This window comes from Lissotriton vulgaris, chromosome 2_1, assembly GCF_964263255.1.
Source record: "Lissotriton vulgaris chromosome 2_1, aLisVul1.2, whole genome shotgun sequence".
In the NCBI taxonomy this organism is placed as follows: domain Eukaryota; kingdom Metazoa; phylum Chordata; class Amphibia; order Caudata; family Salamandridae; genus Lissotriton; species Lissotriton vulgaris.
Window position 1 is genome coordinate 225173690 of NC_141687.1, and position 23164 is coordinate 225196853.

Sequence of the window (23164 nt, forward strand, 5' to 3'; positions counted from 1 at the left end):
TGGTCTCCGGCGGAGTCCCGGCTCCATATCAACCTGTTGGAGCTGCGGGCGATTCGTCTGGCACTGAAGGCATTCCTCCCCTTTGTCAACGGGAGTGTGGTGCAGGTGTTCACCGACCACACCACCGCCATGTGGTACTGCAACAAACAGGGCGGAGTGGGGTCGTGGACCCTTTGCCAGGAGGCTCTGCGCCTCTGGCAATGGCTGGGACGTCAGGGCGTGACTCTGACGGTTCAACACCTGGCAGGTTCCCTGAACGCCAGGGCGGACGAACTCAGCCGTCGGTGCTCGATGGATCACGAATGGCGTCTGAACTCGGACGTGGCGCAAGGTCTCTTTCTGCGATGGGGAGAGCCTTGGTTAGATCTATTCGCCACAGAAGAGAACGCGCAATGTCATCAGTTCTGCGCGTTGGAGTTTCCAAGACGGCACTCGCACGGCGACGCCTTTCGGCGCGAGTGGAGTTGCGGTCTGTTATACGCCTTTCCGCCTATACCACTTCTGCCCAGAGTGCTGAAGAAGATCAGGCACGACCGGGCCCAAGTCATCCTTGTGGCCCCGGACTGGGCTCGAAGGTACTGGTATCCCGAGCTACTCAGCATGTCAGTCGGTCCCCCGATCCGCCTGCCCCTTCAGGAGGACCTTCTGTCCCAGCAGCAGGGGACGGTTCTCCACCCGAACCTGTCCAGTCTCCACCTCCATGCTTGGAGATTGAGCGGCGGCAGTTGAGGCCATTTGACTTGCCTCCTGAAGTCTGTGATGTAATTCTGGCAGCCAGGCGTCCCTCCACTAAGTCGGTATACGCCTGTCGGTGGAACAGATTTGTGGCATGGTGCACAGCAAAGGCTGTGGATCCACTCTCTGCCCCTCTTTCCGAGGTTCTTCTGTTTCTTCTCTCTCTTGCCCAGCAGGGCTCTGCTCTGGGCACTATCAAGGGCTACCTTTCTGCCCTTTCAGCCTTTTTAAGGCTTCCTGATCAGCCTTCTTTGTTCAAATCCCCGATTGTAACTCGATTCTTGAAGGGCATCACTCACATGTTTCCACCTGTTCCGTTTGTGATGCCTCAGTGGGATTTGAACCTGGTTCTGACCTTTCTGATGTGTGCTCCCTTTGAGCCTCTTCATTCTTGCCCTCTCCGTCTCCTGACCTTGAAGACGGCTTTCCTGGTCGCCATCACCTCTGCCAGGAGGGTGAGTGAGCTCCAGGCTCTTTCTGTCACACCTCCTTTCTTGTCCATTCATCCTGACAAGGTGGTTCTGAGGACTAGACCTTCTTTCCTGCCCAAGGTTGTTTCGGCCTTTCACATCGGGCAGTCCATCACCCTCCCTTCCTTCTTCCCGCCTCCGCATCCTTCAAAGGATGAAGAGCGGCTCCATCGTCTGGACCCAAAACGTGCGCTTTCATTTTATATGGATCGCACACGCCAGTTCCGGGTGGATGACCAACTGTTTGTTGGCTACGTGGGTGCGAAGAAGGGACGGGCGGTCCATAAACGGACTATCTCTCGATGGGTCGTTCTCTGCATCAAAGCGTGCTACTCTTTGGCTCGGAAGGAGCCTCCTGTTGGGCTGAGGGCCCATTCCACTCGGGCCACGGCGGCTACTACTGCCTTGGGCCGGGGAGTCCCTTTGCAGGACATTTGCCAGGCGGCTACGTGGGCCTCGCTGCACACTTTCGCGAGGCACTACTGCCTGGACAGTCAAGTCCGGAGGGATGGCTTCTTTGGCCGTTCTGTCCTCCAGGACTTTCTGGTGTAGGAATGTATTGGTTCGCAGACCCACCACCGGGGTTGGTATTGCTGGGGTATCTATTCTAAGGTAAGGAATCTAACACTAACGTGTTTCTTTCAGATGAACAAGTTACTTACCTTCGGTAACGATATATCTGTAAGAAACATTAGTTAGTGTTAGATTCCTTACCGAACCCATCCAACCTCTCCGTTCTGCGAACTGATACCTAGGGTTAAGGACATCCCTTTCAGGGCCCTAGTTTTACATGGCACCAGTGTTGGTTCTCTCATGGCTCTGCGTCTCCTGGCGCGGAAAAGCTGTGTACAAAGAACTGACGTCAGCGCGCGGAGGCGGCGTCTATATACTCCAGCAACGTCATCACGGCGCACGACGCCGACGACGGACGCGGAGCCGCAGGGGACGCCTGCAGACGACGCCTACCGACGCGCAGGGGTACTGCTACGCAAAAGTTTCCGGATCCAGACTGACGCCTGGGGATATTCTAAGGTAAGGAATCTAACACTAACTAATGTTTCTTACAGATATATCGTTACCGAAGGTAAGTAACTTGTTCATTTGGCCAAGAGTTGCCCAAAGTTTGCCCTTGGTGTCCCCACATTTAGGTGGCATCCCTTGGCTTCTGGTCGAATTACCACTCCCCAGACAGCGTTATACATTTGCGTATTTTTTTCCAGTAGTCTTGAGTCCGCACACACTCCCAAATAATATGCATAAAGGAGCCCTCTAAGCCACATTGTCTCTTACACAATCCTTCTTCAACCCAACCCATCAACACCAGCCTTGGGCCAGAGTTGTAGATTCAGTGTAAAATTTTCAACTGGACAAGTCTCAGTTTGCATGAGATAGCAACCTCCCTAGGAGAGGACAGTGTTTCCTGCCATTTCGTCATCTAACTCGAGGCCATCTCGCCCCCATCTTTCCCTCAGTGATATTAAGGGGTTTGGAGTGTTGTGAATGAGCTTTTTGTACGTGAGGGAGATGACTTTGTCCGGCAAGTACCCATCATCAATCTATCCTCAAGAGTAGAGGACTCTGGAGGGGAGGACCAGTCTAGCATTATTCTTACTGCTTACAGGTCTACTTTGTGCATTTCTCATTCTTTCTCATCTAGCCATAGCAGAGTTGATTAAAGGGAACAAATGTAAAGATACAGCTAGTGCTTTTTGACCCTTGTGTCCATGGTACTGGTGTCAGCCTTCGAACCGTGAGTAAATGTTGTCCACTGACCTACTAATAGGAATTCATACTATACTTCTGAGCCCTTCAGCTTTGCAGCCCACTGGTATGCAACAACACTGGTCCTAAATTTTGAGCCCTCCAGTTGTACCTCATAGTGCCAGATGATGAGAGTAGACATGTTTACCCTTATTCAAAAGCCCACAATGCCAGTGGGAGAAGCAGAACGAGTGTTAGGACAGTGAGGTTTCCTCTACACACCAGTGACAAAGCCAGTATCCCAAGATGCATCCCTCATTTCTGCATACCCACCCAAAGTGCCAGTAAGTTATAAAGCATGGGCACTTCCCTGACTTCAACCCACAGCTAGATGGAAGCAAACATGAAACTGAGAGTGAGGACATACAACCACCTATAGAGCATTTAGTACAACCACCTATAGAGCATTTAGTACAAAAGCACAAAGTAGACACTACACAAACATTCTCGGGAACAGAGCACAAACGAACTTCCCGTACAACATATAAATTGGTTGAACCCAAGGGTAATGATTCCTAGCTCCCCTTATTAGCCCTCCTCTTTTGGGTCAATTCAGCACTACACCTTAAAACTCCAAACAGCGCCAAGGATTTGAATTATCATGGTAGTTCTGATAGTATCAGCCTTCGAGCCCTCCTTGTTTTGCAACATTTTACCTATATTAATGAGTCCCTAATCTCAGTGGCATTCACCAGAAGGCTGTTCCCGCTTATCTTGATGAGATCATCCTGATTTAGCAGACATCCAGTATCATTGGCATCAATGAAAAGAAGGTCTTCTGTGGAGAATAACTAAACAACAACAATTTGAGGCAAGTTAATAGAGGGAAGCTGTTGTAATTCTAAGAAGCTTTAGGGACTCACCCAGAAGAGGCAGTACCAAGCAGATTCTGATAGTCTCTGTTCGACTTTGATGTAAGCTGATAATACTGGACATTCATTGTTGTAATTAAACAGTTGGATAGCTGCAAAGAGGTGTGAAGTAACACCTCATTTCTGGATAGATACCATGCAGTTTTCATCTCAAGACAACAAGATAATTCTTCGAATAAAATTTTCTTTTAGATACATGCAGCTGGGCTATTACACTACTTGACACCTTGTAGGGCAATAGATGAAACACCAGACACAGAGGGCTGTGGTGGTTCAAAAGAGAGAGCATACATTTTGGGTATTATTTACAAATAATATCTCAATGCACTTCATATTACCAGCATAACCTACACTCTGCTGAGGGATCCTCAAAGGTGCTATTATTTATTTTTCTCCTGTTCCACTTTCAGAGTTTCTGCACACCCTGTTTGAACTCATAATTGGTGATACCATAGATTAAGGATTGGGGTTGCCTGAAGGAGTTTTACCCAATATTGTGATGGATATTCTCTTGGATTAGTTTGTCCATGTTACTGGGAATAAAAGTTTGCACAGTCCTAATTCCAGTATCTTTGAATTTCCTGATATACTTCTGGTACTAATGGTAATGAAAATCATTGTACCTACAATATTTGTTCTTGGTAATCTTCCTGGCATTCATAATTTCCCACTCATCTTCAGTATGATTGGGGATGGTGGGGTGGTCTCCTGTTACAGTTCAGTTATTGAGTTGATTTACTGTTAATAAGAAGGTTTATTTTATAGAACTGTTCTGATGGGCCTCATCAGAGTATAACTTATTGTCGTACATGCTTTCAAAGAGCGCAATTAGTGTGGATAACTGGATTCTAACATTGTAGTTCACTGCTGTGATGTTGCTAGTCTGTTTGTTCTGCATATTCTTAGACCTCATCATCAGACCTATGAGCTAACCCATACTCCAAAATTGAAGTTTTAAAGTGCAAGATGTTGCTGATTGTTGGGTATAGAGTGAGAAGACTTGGTGCAGATTTTTAGTTTCTCCAGAATTGGATCTTTCATAGATTCACATCCTTGAATCATTTCCTGTCACCAAAGTGGAAGTTCCACAGTACTATAATAAAGCAATATGTACCACTACAATATGACAATACACCATATGTTCTATAGCCTATATTTCCTTATTCTTTTTTTAAAGGACCAAACTCTAAACATTAGCCAATCAGGGACCAGCACCCTCTAGAAGACTCCACAGAGAGGCTAAGGCCTTCAGATTTTCTACTGCACAGTGTGTAGGGAGTCCCCTATGAGCTCTGCTCAAATTTCTTCCTCTCAAATGTTTATCTAAGGAATTGACCTAAAAGAAGAATTATTTCTTTCAATACCTGCATATCTTGACAAGACATAATGTCCCAACTTCCTAAACAAGCATTGGTAATGCATCGGTTTCTCCTATGTGATGAATAATAAAATCATAAAATAAAATAATATAATGAAAAGCCAGGACAGAGACGGGACGGGATGTAAGCCTCTTTTAATTTTATATTAAAACAGTAGATTTCACAAGCACAGTGCAAAAAACCTAACGGAGTAGGTCTGGTGCTGCCCATTATCTGCCTATAATTCCTGCACTAAGGGGGTCATTATGATTGCGGTTTTTCAGCATCCTCGGGGCCGGCGGAAGCCACCGCCAGCCCAGAGGATGCGGAAAAACCGCAGCGGACTGACCAAAGACCCACCGCCACATTAGGATGGCTGGTGGGTCCTGGTTTCTGTCCGCAGCTTTTCCGCCGCGGTCGGCTTACAACCGCGGCGGAAAAGCTCTAATATGGTGACGGTGTCTTCCAGACACCGTCCACCATATTAGGATGGCCTGTAAATTATGCTTTTCCGCGGCGGGTTTTCCGCCGTGGAAAAGCATACGGAACTTCACTGCGGGGGCCCGTTTCGGGCCCCCTAGGTGAAGGGGGGCGTGGGGGGTGCACATGGGGGGTACCTATGGTGCCTGCCTCTTACTGCATGCAAATGCAAAGCGTGCATTTTTAACATTGCCGCGGGTGCAGCTTGAAGCCGCACCCCCCGCAATGTTAAAAATAGAGGATGTGACCGCCAGGGTGGCGGTCACATCCTAATTGCACAGGAGGGAACTCCGCATGCCATGCGGAGGTTCCCTCCTGCTCTGGGGTCGCGGACGGACGCAAGTCCGTCCGCGATCCTAATGAGGCCCTAAGTTTGGAGCTTTGGAGCACGGTGTTTTTAAGACTGCCAGTACTAAAACAGTATCAAGATGAGGCGTTTAAATGGAATGCTTTTTGATTTCTAATGACACTGTTGGGCAAATGCGACAACTCCTCTTGGAGTGCATGGTTTCCATTTACCACACCATCTAACTCTGATGTTTTGTATCTTGAGTCCCTGCCTCCTCCTCCAGTCTCTTTATCTTGGCTTTCTCCCATACCTGCAAGCCTTGATGCTTTGTCACTTTGATATAAGTTAATTCCCGACACTGTCACTCTGGCTGTAAACCTGACTCACCTTGCCGCAGGACTCGTCGACATTGATACTGTCTACGATGAAGCAAGCAATGCTCCTGTTGACCAGGATACCTTTGACACTCCCGTCGACGATAGGCTCGTTGTTGATGCCGATAGTCGACATTGACTCAGTTGATGATGGCATTGAAAATAATACCGTCAGTGACCATACCATCGACGATACCGCCGATGACAAAGTTACTGTTGACGAAGAAATCTTCACTGTGGAGGCTTTCAACACTTGCAGAAATGAAATTTCCACCTTTGTCTTGGATTCTTGTAAAAGTAAAATCATCTACAACAATTCTTCCAGTGCATACGTCTCCTAGTAAGGTTTAACCATATTCTCTTGACAACCTGCTAGATGAGTATGCTGATGATGATGGTACAGTTGGAGTACCTAGCAGTCCGTCCCAACTCCATGTCAAATGTCAGGATTTTGAAGATGACGAAGACCACTATCAGGACTATTACTCTGCAAGAGCGCACTCAGAACCTTACCAACAACAACATTCTATCCCAATGTCTGTCTTTGCTAACAAAATTGCAAAGTATGCTCAAGGACTATTATCAGAGATTTCTACCAACTGTGCCTGCCACTCCTATACTTCAAACGTTAAGACCTGTACAGTTCTCCCAAACTCCAACACCACTACCGCCACTATCACAATTGTTGGAGGCACCTATCATCCCGCAATCACAATTGACACAGGTTCTAGCTCAACCCACAGCTAACAATCCTCAGTCTATGGATGACGAAAGGGAAAAGTGAGAAATCTAGGACACAGTATCCGTGCCCAATGAATGGGATTTTCTTATTCCTATGTCCTTTTCTACCTCCAGCTACTCCAGTAGACTCGCCCCCAGACGACATCAGCATTTTTCATAATTTAATGGAGAGCTGCTAAAAGATTTGTACTACCAAAAGCTTACTAAAAAGGCAGACTGTTTTCGCTACGATTTTAAAGAGCCTGCCAAACAGTCAGTCAGGGCGCTCCCTATTATTGATTTTATTGGGCAGGAGGGTGTTAAAGCCATGAAAAGCCTTGCTTTCCACGGTTTCAACAGTCACCCCAAAATTGGATACAATGTACAAAGCTCCAGAGGACTCTCCGACCTCCTTCCATGGACAGCCAAAACCAGGTTCAGTGGTTTCCCAGGCATCACAGCGAAGCTCTAAAACCCCATCCACACCAGTTTCCTCTCCTCCAGACTGAGATGGTCATTGGCTTGATAATGTCAGGAGAAAATCCTTCACCATTGCGGCCACCACAGCTAGAGTAGCAAATTCTTGCGCTATTCAAGGCCGCCATGACTGCCAAATGTGGTCTGATATGTCCGACCGATTACCAGAGAAAACCAAGCTAGAAGCCTGGAAGATACTATAGGAGGGTGAAAGAATATCTGTGTAAATTATTGATTGAGCCATTGATGTTTCATTTTCTGGCAACTTCTGGGAGCGGCCCTGCTCCCTAGACAAAGATGGCAAAAATCGACTTCCTTACGTCCGGAGATACAGAGTAAAATACTAGACAATTATTGGTGAATTCTTAGCACGTGGATGATGTCCTACAATCCAACAAGGCTGGCACAGATACCGCAAAGGTCCCTTGGAACTCCTGATATAAGCAGCCTTTTTGGGGAACCAGGGACAGAGGGACTTATTCCTTTAGAGGTGGTTATTAACCCTACAGGCAATAATATCAGCCAAGCCAAACTCAATACCACCCAACTATAGTCAACCGCTGCAATGCAGACAGCCACCAGCGGCTGCTTATAAACACGCAACAAGATGTAAATTGGGTACCCGAGGAAGAGATTCTTCCAGGAAACAGTGACCTCAGAATAGTGTCTGGTACTCCTTCTCCTCCCTAAGCCCAAGCGAGAGGTCGAATTAAAAACCATCTTAACCACTAGTCAAAGATAACATCCGACATGTGGGTGCTCGACGTGATTTCCTGAAGGCACATCCTGTAGTTTCTCGAAAAAAAAAACAGCACATCCCCCTCGCTTAGCCCAATCAATCAATCAGTCCAGGTTTATATAGCACGACTACTCTCCCAAGCAATTCACTTGATCTAACTATGAACTACCAGAAATCTCACTTGTGTTCCACAACAACTTTAATGTTCTTGGGAGCGCTCTTCTACACAATGTGGAACAAAGCATTTCCATCGCAGGACAGACAACTAAAGATTCGACAACTAGCACACAGACTGTCCACAAAAAATACTTTCTTTCCGGATCTACATATCATTCTTGGGAATGATTTCTTCCTGCATTCCCCTCATTCCAAATTGCCGGCTACAAATGTGTCCACCAGGAGGAGCTGTTTCAGCAATGGCTCCAGACACAGGTGTCCTACGACAATCTCATTCAAATAACTCCAACAGTGAAACTAACAATCTCTTGGTGAACATAGATTCCGAATCTGTCCAAAGGTCTCTCATACCTAGCACAGATTACAGACTATATATTAACAGCGGATGCTTCCCTGGAAGGTTGCGGCGTCCAACTCTAGGACTTATAAATAAGCAGTACATGGAATTCGGATGACGCAAAGCTCCACATCAACCAACTGAAGCTCAAGGCAATCACATTAGCACTAAAGTCGGTTTTTCTCAAGATACAAAACTCATCAGTACTCGTACGCATAGACTATACCACCAGTATGTAATTTCTCAACAAGCAAGGTGGAACATGCTCACCAGTGCGTTCTTGTCGGACCCAATACATACATCTGGAACTGGGGTCTCCAACATCAGATATCACTCAAAGCAGAACATTGCCAGGAATTTCTAACATACTCGCAGACTTGCTGAGCAGGACATGCATCCCTTACCACGAGTAGGAACTAGAATTTCACATTCTAGCCAGTCTGTTCCACCAGTGGGGAAAACCCAACCTCGTCTATTTGCAACAAAGGCGAACAGAAAATGCCAATTCTTTGCAAGGTGGCTTCCTCAACAGGGATTGTGGGAAAATGCTTTTTCGGTGCGATGATCGGGATGTATGCTTACGCTCTTTCCCTGATCATGTTGATCCCACGAGTGCTAAAAAAAACTCGAGAGAGCCTTGCTGACTTCTCCTCATAGTTCCCAGGTAGTCCTGGCAGTGCTGGTACACAGAGCTCCTGCTCCTCTCCGAACAACCTTATGTTCAACTCAAACCAATACCAACGCTGCTAACTATCAACCAGCCATTTCAAGACAAGGGCAAAGCTCATTCCACCATGGCTGTGTCTGCATCTACTACTCATTTCGGTGGGGTACCCATATAGCATTTCTGAAGAGTAGAAACATGGTCCAACAGGCATGCATTTACAAAACATTGCCTTGGTGAGACTCACAAGGCTCATGCGGCTTTAGGACAAGCAGTGTTAAGATATCTGTTTCAGTAAGGTGAGCCTCTTTTACCGTTTTTTCCCAGCGCCCTCTAAATATATATTTACACTGTATTATAGTGCTGTTATTGGTATTCTGCTTTTTATTCTGATTCAAGCATCTGAATCTATGAAAGATCTAATACTGGAGAACTACAGGTAGGTAACTAATTTTCTTTTCACCTAAAAAGTTGAAGGTCGTAAGGACTCTACAATGAGTCCTTATGAACCGGTGGTGTACGTGCAGTTGAGTGATTCAGAGCACAGCTCATATGTAAATTTGGTGTTGTTAGGTGATTGTTTCTTTTTAATCCTTTATTATACTTCTGATCACTCTCCAGCATTTTACATTTATCAAATGCAACTGGGGTTATGATTAAAAGCCATTGAAACAAAAATTATACTAAGTATTCTCTGAAAACGTAGATTTTTTTAGCATTGAACTATAGGTATGTAATTTCCATTATGTATGACAACAGAGATTCTTACGGTTTTTATTTAAGGTCCCTCAGTCAGCCATGGATGTTTTTTGGAGATAGTGTATTGGAACATTATAGATAATTCAGTGTAACAGAAAGGTGTTTAAACCAGCCAGATAAGTGTCGGCCCTGCCTGCCCATTTTGGATGAGCAGGTTGGTGGTTTTCGTGCTCAGAGGTAATTCATTGTCAGCAGAAGTTTATTTTGATTGCTAATTCCTATGTTATTCAACATCAAATAACGTTTTAAAACCCTTAATTTCCTATTTTTGTTATACCTTCTCATTATAGATGTGGAGCAGTTTCTTTCCAGTACAAGGAGCAATTTAGAATACCTCTTGTCCCAGCACAGTGGCAAAGAGATCATTGAAAAATTAAGTAATTCTGTCTTTGCTATGGCAACTCGTCAAATGGTAAGTAAATGTAGATAAGACTGAAGGGGTGATTCTTTTTGAAGTAGATATATTTATTGAAAATATTACATGGGGATTAAAGTTATGACGGTGACTAGCTCAAAGTGATTTACAGCTACTAAAAATACATTGGGCCCTTGCTAATCAGCATCACAATCATCATTGCGAGTTAGTTTTGTTTGTGTATTTAATAAGGTGCTTGGTATGTAGAGCATTATGATGTTACTTTGTGTTCCCTTCAGGGCATTCTTTTGTCACATTGTCATTTCATGGCATGGAGGCTTAGGGGCTCATTACGATTGCGGTCTTTCCGCATCCTCCGGGTCGGCGGAAGCCACTGCCGGCCCGGAGGATGCGGAAAGACCGCAGCGGACCCACCAAAGACCCACCGCCACATTAGGATGGCCGGTGGGTCCTGGTTTCCGTCCGCAGCTTTTCAGCCGCGGTTGGCTTACAACCGCGGCGGAAAAGCTCTAATATGGTGGCGGTGTCTCTTAGACACCGCCAGCCATATTAGGATGGGTTTAAAAAAGTGCTTTTCCGCGGCGGGTTTTCTGCCGTGGAAAAGCCTGTGGAACTTCACTGCAGGGGCCCGTTACGGGCCCCCTGGGGGAGGGGGGTGCACATGGAGAGGTACCTATGGTACCCCCCTGCATTTGTATGCAGAAATCGGCAGGCACCGCACGGTGCCTGCCGCTTTCTGCATACAAATGCCATGTATGCATTTTTACCATTGCGGCGGTGCAGCTTGATGCCGCACCCGCCGCAATGGTAAAATACATCCTAATTGGACAGGAGGGAACTCCGCAGGCCATGCGGAGGTTCCCTCCTCCTCTATGGTCGCGGACGGACTCAAGTCCGTCCGCGATCATAATGGGCCCCTTAGTTTGCTTTGTTTAACAAGCACTTTAATACATGTATTTCACAGTTGGTGAGTCTTTGAACTTCTATTCTTTTGTGTATTAATAGAGCATTCAGGTTCCTTAGGCCCATATAGGAGAAGCGTGTCCATTCCAGGTTTTGTTTCTTCTTTTTTGGTGCTTGTAGTGGATTATGTTCAGAGGTCCCAAGTACCAGCATGCAAAATAAAAACAAAAGAAAACCCTTGATGAACGACTCCCTCATTGAGCTAGGAAATGTGAGAACTCGAGCGTCTGTGTGTATGATGTGGTATCAACCAGGAAATATTTAATGATTACCATGAAATACAAATTTCATCATCATAATGACAGACCTCAAACCACTCTGCAGAGCTTTAACATTATTAAGACTGTGCCACAGAGAGAGACAAATTATGCTGCAGGGTTATCTAAGTTATGTATCTCCACATGCAAATTATGTGGCATGTTCTCTGTCAGTATTGTTTTCATCCATTTAATGGCATTTTTAGTGAAATCAAAAAATATGATAAATTCTGTGGTAAATGCAGTAAGTCCATAATTTTGCAGAATACTGTAACCACAGAATCACCTAAAGCCACTGACCCTCACCTTTGCCAATTGGTGTATTACTTGTGGGACACCCCCGCGCCGCACGGCCACCAGCTGCTGCGTGTGCCACTCCGCTTTGCCCTCTGCCTCGCTGCCTGCCTCGTGGCCGGCTGACGCCGCTGCCGTCTGTTTTGCTTGTTTTGTCTAACTATTGTGCTTGTATTTTTCCCTGCCTCGTGGCCGGCTGACGCCGCTGCCGTCTGTTTTGCTCGTTTTGTCTAACCATTGTGCTTGTATTTTTCCCTGCCTCGTGGCCGGCTAACGCCGCTGCCGTCTGTCCTGCTCTTGTATATCATTTTATGCCTGTTCACTTCCTGTATTAGCGTCCTGTTCTTGCACCTGTGCCTCTTGTTCTAGTCACGTTTGCCCGTTTTTCGCGCTCTCCTTCCTGTCTGCCCGCCTTCGCTCCCCGCTTCCCGCCACCACCGCTGACCACGCCCCTTTTTCCTCCGCTCCCGCCTCCCAGCTGCCCCGCCCACCCGCGCACTTCGCCTTAAATGGCGACCGTGCGAACGCGCAGCGGTCACGCGCAGCGGGCGCGCCGATTGTGCGCCGAAGGCGCGCCAAAGGTAAGCCCGTCTGCGCCCGTCCGCGACCGGATCGCGCCCAGCGCCAGGACCCCTGGACCTCGAAGACCTCGACCTACCCGCCTGACGTACTCAGCCGCCGCCCTCATCGCTCTCAACACCGGCCGACTCCCAGATTGCCACCAAGCCACTCCAAGACGCACCCACGGACCGTTCAGCTGCCACACCTGCAAGTTCTCCTGCACCCGGACCTGCCTCGCACCAGCACCCGCCAAGTCGAACTCCAGCAGCACCCACCTCAAGTGCATCCTGCTCAACACCCGCTCCGTCCACAGACACGCCATCGAACTCTGGAACCTCCTAGACGCCACAGCCCCTGACGTCGCCTTCCTCACGGAGACCTGGATGAACGCCTCTTCAGCCCCCGACATCGCCATCGCTATCCCGGAGGGCTACAAGATCGTCCGGAGGGACCGAAACGCCAACCAGATGGGAGGAGGCATCGCCATCATCCACAGGAACACCATCCGTCTCACGACCAGCACCGACAACACCCTGACCAGCGCCGAACACCTGCATTTCCAGATCCACACCAACCCGAACACCACCCTCAGAGGCACCCTGATCTACCGTCCCCCTGGACCACGCACGCAATTCAGCGAGGACATCGCCGACTTCGTCAGCCCGCATGCCCTCCCCTCCGCTGACTACATCCTCCTGGGGGACCTGAACTTCCACCTGGAGAACAACAACGACCACAACACCAGCACCCTGCTCGACAACCTCGCCAACCTGGGACTCAAGCAACTGGTGTCCACCCCCACCCACCTCGCCGGACACACACTCGACGCCGTCTTCACATCCAGCACAGACATCGACTTCAGCCACGCCACAGAGCTTCAATGGACGGACCACAGCTGCGTCCACTTCACCTTCAAGAGAACGACGACCCACCACCACCAGCAACAGGCCGCCCGCAGAAGCTGGAACAAGATCACAGCAGACCAGCTCGTCACCTCCCTGAGCCAACACCCTCCTGCCAGCTCAGCAAACCCCAGCCAGGCCGCCGATAACATCACTAAGTGGATCAGCAACTGCGCGGACGAACTCGCCCCGCTGAGGACCCCGCCCAGCAGACCCGGCAGCAAGAAGGCCCCATGGTTCACCGACGAACTCAAGAGCTCCAAGAAGAACTGCCGAGCCCTCGAGAAAGTCTGGAAAAGGGACCCGACACCGGACAACAGGACCTCCTACAAACTGGCCACCCGGAAACACCACCAGCTGATCCGAGCCGCCAAGAAAACAGCATTCAAGGACCGGTTGGACAACAACGCACACAACAGCAAGGAACTCTTCAACATCGTGAAAGAGCTCTCCAACCCCAGCGCAGGAAACAACGACATCACCCCATCGCAAGACCTCTGCAACTCCCTCGCCTCATACTTCCACAACAAGATCACGGACATACACAGCAGTTTCAACAACCAACCAACGCACACCACGACCGACCAGCCACCCCCCCCCACCACCACCCTCCACGCCTGGACCCCGATCAGCACAGAAGACACCATCCGCACGATGAACTCCATCCACTCCGGATCACCAACCGACCCCTGCCCTCACCACGTCTTCAACAAGGCCGACGCTGTCATCGCACCCCACCTGCGAGACATCATCAACACATCCTTCGACACCGCCATCTTCCCCGAAAGCTGGAAACACGCCGAACTCAGCGCTCTACTCAAGAAACCAACAGCAGACCCCGCCGACCTCAAGAACTACCGCCCCATCTCGCTTCTCCCGTTTCCAGCCAAAGTCATCGAGAAGACCGTCAACAAGCAGATGGCCGCCTTCCTCGAGACGAACGGATCCCTCGACCCCTCACAGTCCGGCTTCAGAGCCAAACACAGCACCGAGACCGCCCTCATCGCCGCCACCGATGACATCCGAGCCCTGATGGACAATGGAGAAACAGCGGCCCTCATCCTCCTAGACCTCTCCGCGGCATTCGACACGGTCTGCCACCGCACCCTAATACGGCGCCTCAGCAACATCGGAATTCAGGACAAGGCGCTGGAATGGATCATCTCCTTCCTCGACGGAAGAACACAGCGAGTCCGCCTACCACCGTACAAATCAGAGGCCTCCGAAGTCATCTGCGGCGTCCCCCAAGGATCATCACTGAGCCCCACCCTCTTCAACGTCTACATGAGCCCCCTCGCGGCCATCGTACGCAAACACCACCTCAGCATCATCTCCTACGCCGACGACACCCAGCTGATCCTCTCCCTGACCAACAACCCCGCCGCCGCCAGAGCCAACCTGCACGAAGGGATGAAAGAGGTAGCCGAGTGGATGACGACCAGCCGCCTGAAACTGAACTCGGACAAGACGGAGGTCCTCATCCTGGGCTCTTCACCCTCCGCCTGGGACGACTCCTGGTGGCCTCCCGCCCTGGGCACCGCACCCAAACCGACAGACCATGCACGAAACCTGGGCTTCGTCCTGGACTCCTCCCTCTCCATGACCAGGCAAGTCAACAGCGTCTCCTCGGCGTGCTTCAACATCCTACGCATGCTACGGAAGATCTTCTGGTGGATCCCCACAGAGACCAGGAAGACCGTCACCCAGGCCCTCGTCACCAGCCGACTGGACTACGGCAACGCCCTCTACGCCGGGACCACCGCCAAGCTCCAGAAGAGACTCCAGCGGATCCAAAACGCCTCGGCCAGACTCGTCCTCGACATCCCACGATCCAGCCACATCTCCGGTCATCTGAGAGACCTTCACTGGCTCCCCATCAACAAGAGAATCACCTTCCGCCTCCTCACCCACGCACACAAAGCCCTACACGACCAAGGCCCGAGCTACCTCAACAGCCGAGTCAACTTCTACGCTCCCAAACGCCACCTCCGATCAGCCAACCACGCCCTCGCCGCCGTCCCCCGCATCCGAAGAGCGACTACAGGAGGAAGGTCCTTCTCCTACCTGGCCGCCAAGACCTGGAACTCCCTCCCGTCCGACCTGCGCCTGACCCAAGACCACCTCTCCTTCAGGAAGAAGCTGAAGACCTGGCTGTTCGAGCAGTAGCGGCACCCCCCCTCCCCAGCGCCTTGAGACCCTACGGGTATGTAGCGCGCTTTATAAGTGTCACTGATTGATTGATTGATTGATATTAATATTTTATACAAAGTTAATCAAAGCATAAACATTCTCATTCCACTCATAGCCAATTCCTGGCTGCACTTTGAAGAAAACCTAGCTACTTCAAAACAAACACATAATATAAGAAATAAAAAACGGAGACCATGTATAATTTTGTCCTGAATTGCCTTCTCGGGCTTCAGGTGACATTTACAAACCATTTGTCTTCACAGTCATGGTTGATGTCACATGAACCCCTCGTAGGCCATATTAAACCATGTTACCCATTAAGTGTTCTCTGTATATGTCTGTGTGTTATTATGCCTCAGAGTTTTACAGTTAATTTCATTTTTTCAATTTTCCTTAGATGACATTCATGTTGGATTTCTGCGCTTTAGACATTCCCTATTGTGACATGTTCAACAAGTTCAGCATGCTGACTGAATTATTAAAGGATCTATGTAAGGAATCTGAGGAAATTAATAATAAGGTATCATGTAAACATTATTTTTCTTTTTTTCTGCTTAGATTTTACTGTTGGCTTGGTTGTCCATTGCAGAACCATATTTCTTTATCTGGAAACAGATCAATTTGATCAAACTAATTTAATGAAAGGATATGCGAGTCAGGCTAAGGCAACATATGTTGGCATGGAAACCAAAACTTGGGTCCCCGGACAGATGCCCAAGGCTTCAAAGCTGGGGCTTTGTGTTCAGTAGTGGCAATCATCTGCTCTTCGGAGGCGTTTAACTGTTACACATTGCTTAAAAATGTAAATAAATAAGTGAGACTTTCCCTTTGCAGTGAGCTCTGGTTGGCAGAATGATTAAACAAACACACCGGGCAGTTTTGTCTCAGTAGCTGATTGTACTTTTTGAGGTTTTCCTCCAGTTACATTTTATAGATCTAGATTCTCCCCACTGTTTCAGTCTCATTTGTGTCTATATAGCCTAATGCTTAACAACTGCGTGGAATGTTTCTCCTCTTAGAAATATATGTCTCTGTATGCATGCATGATTTAATATTAAAATGAGATTTCACTTATAGAAAATAATACTAAGTGATGGATAAAAGGCTGGACATAGCACCCAAAAGAAAGCAGAGTGAAATAGTATTTTCCCACGTTGGAAACACAAAATCACAAAGGACACGTGCAAAACCATTTTGCGACCCCACTCCAATTTTTAAAATCACAGCATATGGGACTGCGAAATATCATTTGACTATTTATTAAACCTATTTTGTGTTTGGGAAAATAGTTCAGGCTCACAAAAGTATTTTTGCGTTACATTACGAATCTCGATAGAGGCCATGAGAGGAGTGCGTCTGCCTAATTGCGAGTCACAGTGGTATGTATCAATAGTACCATTGATCAGTTACTAGCACTGATGGTAACTGATCCATCTCTCTAGTGAATACTATCGAATGACCTTCGAGGCAAGTCTGTCGTCTAGAGGTCCATTGCCGGTTCCTCCCAATGTATTCTCTAATGTTTTTTTAAAGCAGCAAAATGAGAATGGGCAGGCTAAAAAAAAAAAAAGTTTCCCGTTTGGAATTACAAACACAATAGTGGTGCCCTGTTATCACTTGCATGATATCATCCCTGTGTTTTTAATGAGTCGAAGGAGGATTGCAAATAGCGTCTAGCCTTGGTAATATTCATTAGGCAAGTCTCTCTGTGACCCACTGCTACTGGAGTTTGCCATGCGACCTATTAAGTACATAGTTTGTATAGCAAAATCAGAGACTGATTTCAAAAACTTGGTGTGCAATTTGTGACCACTTTGTGTAACCTGACTCTTAGTTCATAGGGCCAAGCGTTCTTTAATCACCTTAGGAAATGTAAAGAAACCTTCATAAGGAGAAAACCATGGGTAAACTGAAGCAACAGCACAGAAACCTTCATGATACAGTGAAGCAGAGGTGTAAGTAGGCAGCAATAAATGGATATACTAACACAGAGAAGAGGGGACATTAACAAGTCCCCTGAAAACAGGAAAGATACTGAGATAAGGAGGCATAGCACGCAGAACAGAGGGCGTTAAAATTGGACTAGCGAAAAAGTCAATGAGACAGGAAAATCTATTGTAATGGACATACGCTCCCTCACCTTCTTTGAATCATTGCCATGTTACAGTCTGGATCCATAAACTTTTCTGTAGCTACAGTCTCATGAAATAACTGATGAACCTGTGTATCTGATAGACTACTAGCCGCAGATTCCTTCACGTAGAAATATCCCCTGGCGTGAGACTGGATCCGGAAACCTTTTGCCACAGCATCCCTGCGCCGGGGGCGGCATTACGCAACTCCGCACAGGCGTCGTCCGCGCACGTGACGTCAGCAAGGTCACAAAAGCCCCACCCTGCCGCTCCTACGTCAGTTTTTCCTTTTCCGCGTGCAATGCGGATCTGGTCTTGCAGCGGGCCTGTTTGGGCCCCTTTTTTCTTCACCATTGCCTTCTGTCTTGGTGGAACAGGGTGCGAATGTCTTCGGGCTACAAAACTTGCACGTCGTGTGGGCGTCTTATGTCGGCGACGGACCCTCATCTCAATTGTATGTGGTGTTTGGGGGAGGATCATTGCACCACTGATTGTGAGGCGTGCCAACAGTTGAAGCCAAAGTCGAGGCGGGAGCGGCGAATGAAACTTCTATCGGCGCGTCTCTCCAGGTCGACCTCCTCCCCTCGATCAGCATGGCAGACGGCTTCAGATACGGCCGTGGTCATCATCCTCGTCCCTCTCCGATGCCGTGAGAGCGTCGCTCCCTGGCATCGGTGGGTAAGTGTTGCAGTTTGTCCCCTAGGGCTGGCGTGCGGCCTTCTGGGGCGCATGGACTCTCCGCAGGTGATGCGGCCCCGCATGTCAGCCTCCTATCCACCGTTTCCCGGTGCTAGGGTGTGGAGAGTCCAGATGGAGACATACGCGGTGACTTTGCAGGCCTTGCTGGCGTCTTCTCCTCCTTGTGCGTCGGTGGGTCCCTTGCCTCGTGCGGGGCCCTCTGCGGGGCCGCCGGAGTGGTGCTGTTGGGGTGCGGCCCCTTGGGATCCCTCCTTCAGGCCACGGCGCCGCTGCCTCGCCGCAAACTCCCCGCGGGAGTCCCTGTGGTGTCGCGGGAGGTCGCCGGGGCTCAGGTCGCATCTCTGAGCCCTGCTCGGCCCTCTGTACAGGCGAAGGCCTCATCCAAGGCTGAGCGGACGCCGCCACGGTGCATGTGCCTGCTTCGGGCAGCGCCACAGGGGTTGGTGACCTCTCTTCGTCCCTCTCTGCTTCAACACCTTCTGCACCGACACCTCCCGGCGCCGTGTGACCCGGCGTGCCTTTCCCTCCACCCCTCTGCTGCCAGTCCACTTTTGCGCATTTCCCTCCCTGCCACCGCTGGTGACTCCGCCGTCCCAGGAGGCCCGCTGGCTGGACTCTTGGGGGCGCAGTATGTTCGCCTCGACCAGTGCTGCCTTGCGGGCCCTCAACACCTTGTGTGTATTGGCTAGGGCCTCTTCTTAATTAATTAATTATGTGCTTATATAGCGCTGGAATCACTCCCGAAGGGGTACCTCCGCGCTTCGACCGCTGCGAAACCCTTCCTGGCTTCCCTGAGAGATGGTCCCTTAATGGGTATCTCCAGGGTGAGACCAGGCATCCCCGGCGGTCTGGTGGGGCCGTTAGTGAAGATGAGGCATGCTAGTGCCCAGAGTTGCCGAGTGTGATCGCTGATCAGAGTGGGCACCGAGGCGAGAGAATTATCGAGTCCGCTGACCCTGGTCCAGAAACCTGCCGCGTTGGGAATCGAACCCTGGTCCCGGGCCATCCTCTGCTCTCGGGTCTGCCGCCTCTAACCAGTGAGCCACACTACTTCACTTCTTGTTTGTGGGACTCAGCGGAGTCTCTGGGCTCTGCAGATTCCCAGGAGACTGTTCAGGTGGACTTAAGGCATCATGCTTTGGATGGCCGGGAGCTAGCGGCGTTTATTCTCCGCTCCACTCTGGACATCTCGGAGGTGCTGGGCCGGGCCATGGCTTCCTCAGTCGCCCTCCGTCGCCATGCTTGGCTTAGGGACGGCGTATTCCCTGAAAATATTTAGGAGCGGCTCTTTGACATTCTGTTTGATGGCAGCCTGTTGTTCCATGCCCCGGCTGACTCCGTCATCCAGAGGTTCCTGACAGGGCTCCTTCCTCCTCCGCCTCCACCTCGGCCATATTCTTCTCCTCCTCCGCCTTATTCTTCTCCTCCTCCGCCTTATTCTTCTTCTCCTTCCCCACCTTAGTGACTGCGGGTTGAGCTGGTTTTGGGCCTTTTTGGGCGGATGGTCCTTGCTGTAGATGGTGTTTTCTGGCCATTGGGTCCTCCTTGCTGGAACTTTGGCATTGTCGGCTGCTGGACGGCCCTTTATTGACTGTTTGTGTTTTCGCTGGAGCTATTACACAGACTTGGCCCTGAGATTAAGCATTCTTTTTTTCTTCGGGCTGCTGTCAAGCCTTCCGAGGGGCTGTTTTTCCCCCGTGACACTTTTGTTTTCTCCTCTGTTGCGGAAGTTCTTCCAAAGAGGGTTCCCATGCCTTGGGACTTACCGTACCCTGCGTGGGATAGTGGTAGCTGTTATATAGATAAGCTCTGCTGGGGAGTGCAGGTCGCTTTCGGGTGCCTGTTCTCCACGGCGTTTGTTTGTTGCTATTGCTTCTTGAGGTTGTGTGTCCAACCCTGGTAGTGGTGGGTCCGGGCATTTCCTCTCCTTCCTGCTCTTTTGCTGAGAGCTGGGATGCTTCTGTGTTCCTCTGGCGGTTATGGCTATGGGTGCCGTTCTGGCTGGCCTTCCCCTTGGTTGGGCTCGCCTCTTCCCTTTTTTCCTCGGGCCCTCTAGGCTTCTTCCTTCTCTTCTTGTTCCTCTGCCTGTCCTGGCATTGGATGGGTGCTCTATTGCCTTGCGGGTGGAGTATGGTGATTCGGCCTCTCTCCGCCCTTGCTTCCTCTGTTGTGAGTGTACAGGCCTCTTCACTTTTCCTTCCTCCTCCTACATCCCTCGGGCTCCTGGTGTTTGACTTGTGGGGGTCCTCTTGCCTGGAAGGGACGAGATTACTTCCCTGGTCTACAGGTCTGGTCCCCTGTGGGCCCTCTGTCCTGTCCAGACTGGCGGGGTCCTCTCGCAGACCCTCCTTCCCTGTGGGTATTGCTAGGGTATCTATTCTACGTGAAGGAATCTGCGGCTAGTAGTCTTTATCAGGGTTACTTACCTTCGGTAACGATGTATCTGGTAGAGACGATTCACGGCCCGCCCTTCCTCCCTTTTCTGCGAGGACCCCTGGGCTGGTCTTCGGTACTCGTCTTCCGGTGGGGGATTATGTCTCCTCTGAGTACCTTCTTTTGCTCTTGATTGTGGCTCCGTCTTGTTGCTGTTCATTCCTCCTCTTTGGTTCTTTGGAAGATAGGGTTACGGTGCTCCTATGCCCCGCTACTCTGTCTGCTCCAGATTGTGGTGGGTTTGACTTCAATCTCTGCCCTCCTTCCCTTCCTCTTGCTGCTTGGGGCCCTGGCCCCGCTGCTAACCTCTGAGGCGGGTTCCTCTGGGTCGTGCCACACCCGTTTTTCTTGGGGGGTGGTTGCCCTCTATGCTGGGGTGGCTTGGGGGTGGGTTGTTCCTTCCTGTTGGGACTGTCTCTCCTTCCTTGTTTCGGGGGTGAGGGTTATAGGCCTACTACATGTGTCAAGTCTTTTTACGCAGGTTCCTTGTCTCCGAGGGAGAGGGTGGGGCGCTGTCTATGTACTAGCTGGGTGGCCTCTCTGGGCTTTGCTCTGTTCATCCTTCTGTCCCTGCCCTTGGACACTGCCGTGTCTTAGTTCCTTAGTTCCTTAGTGTGTCTTTTTCCTTTTTATATACTCTTTCCCGCAGTTTTTTGTTTGGTGGTTCTGTGTTGTGGTGCGGAAAACTTCTCCGAAGAAAACTGACGTAGGCGCGCCGGGGTGGGGCTTATGTAACCTCGCTGACTTCACGAGCGCGGACGACGCCTGGGGGGAGTCACGTGATGCCACCCCGGCGCGCAGGTATGCTGTGGCAAAAAGTTTCCTGATCCAGTCTCATGCCTGGGGATAATTCTACGTGAAGGAATCTGCGGCTAGAATCGTCTCTACCAGATACATTGTTACCGAAGGTAAGTAACTTATACGATTCAACCTAAACTAATGTCCCAAATTGTGGTTGTTGACCCAGTTTCTTATTGTTCTGCCTTCATCAACACCGGTTCCAGAGTTGTGGAGTTCTCTCAGTTTTTCATTCACCTGAATTCTTTGTCTTTAAGCTCTACTATGAGTCATCTCATAGCACCACATGGGCTTATGAAAGCCATTCCGTTAAGGGAAGCCAAGTTGACTTTCATGAAGAGTACATCTCGCAGTAGGAAGCTAGCTCTATATATACTATACCAAAGTAAGGTATAGTGTGCACAAAGTCTAGTGGATCCCCAGAGGTTTAGCAGAGGCGAAATTAGATAATCACTAACATCTCGATTTGTGGAACTTTGGTTGAGCAGTTAGGGGGCTTTAAGCATTTATTGTATACACTCGGACAAGAACTGATAACACACACTCAGGGACTGAATCCAGACCAATTAGGGAAGTATTAAAAAGGTATACTTATGTTTTATTTCTAGAACCAAGCAGGACTTGGCGCTGGCAAGTAGAATCTACTTCCAAATGCAAAACCTACAAGAAAATGCAATTGTAGTTGAAATTGGAATTGTTACAGGTTTGTATTTGCTTTTAAAACAGTTCAGAATACATTCAAATTAATTTTCCGTTACTTCAACTACTCAGGGCGATATACCTAGACATCACACCATGGACACAGGTAAGTATGACAGTTTTGGATTTAAAGCAACATTACTTTGGTTTCAGTACATAAATCAGTTCAGCACAGAACATTTTTGGGAGAAAAATCATAACATGAGTTGCCCCAGTATTGGACTTTCATACATTCCCATGCTTTGTATCATCCCCCCGTCGTCGGAATGGGAGCCTCTGTAATAGAAAAATACCATAGCAGTAAGTATAAAAGAGAAAAGTTAGGCCTAGGCCTCATCTGCCTCTTTTTGTAAAAGAGACCAAAAATGTTGCAACAACCAATCAGAATAGCCTCACCCCATAGAACCCTCCTGAGAGAGCCTCAGAGCCTCAGATTTTCTACTACACGTTGTGCTTAGGGAGTCTCCACTGACCTCTGCTCAGATTTCTCTTCAGTTTGGAATTTTTTCCAATTCTTCAACTTTACTTTGTCTGACAAGGAGAAGGCGGCGTTATTTAGAGCTTGTGCTACCTGTTCAAAGAAGAGGCTGTTTGTTGAGGACAAGACTGTATCTACTGCTTGTACCCAGATCACAAGGCCACAGATTG

General features: G+C 49.1%; 1 protein-coding gene across 1 annotated transcript in view; it reads left to right on the top strand.

Moving 5' to 3' along the window:
• ZZEF1 (zinc finger ZZ-type and EF-hand domain containing 1) overlaps window positions 1-23164 on the top strand; it is a 1733356-nt gene that overhangs the window by 439721 nt on the left and 1270471 nt on the right. The window contains exons 20-21 of the mRNA XM_086954803.1: window positions 10503-10624; window positions 16153-16275. Of these exons, the coding sequence (XP_086810929.1) occupies window positions 10503-10624; window positions 16153-16275 (245 nt within the window). The remainder of the gene's footprint in view (window positions 1-10502; window positions 10625-16152; window positions 16276-23164) is intronic.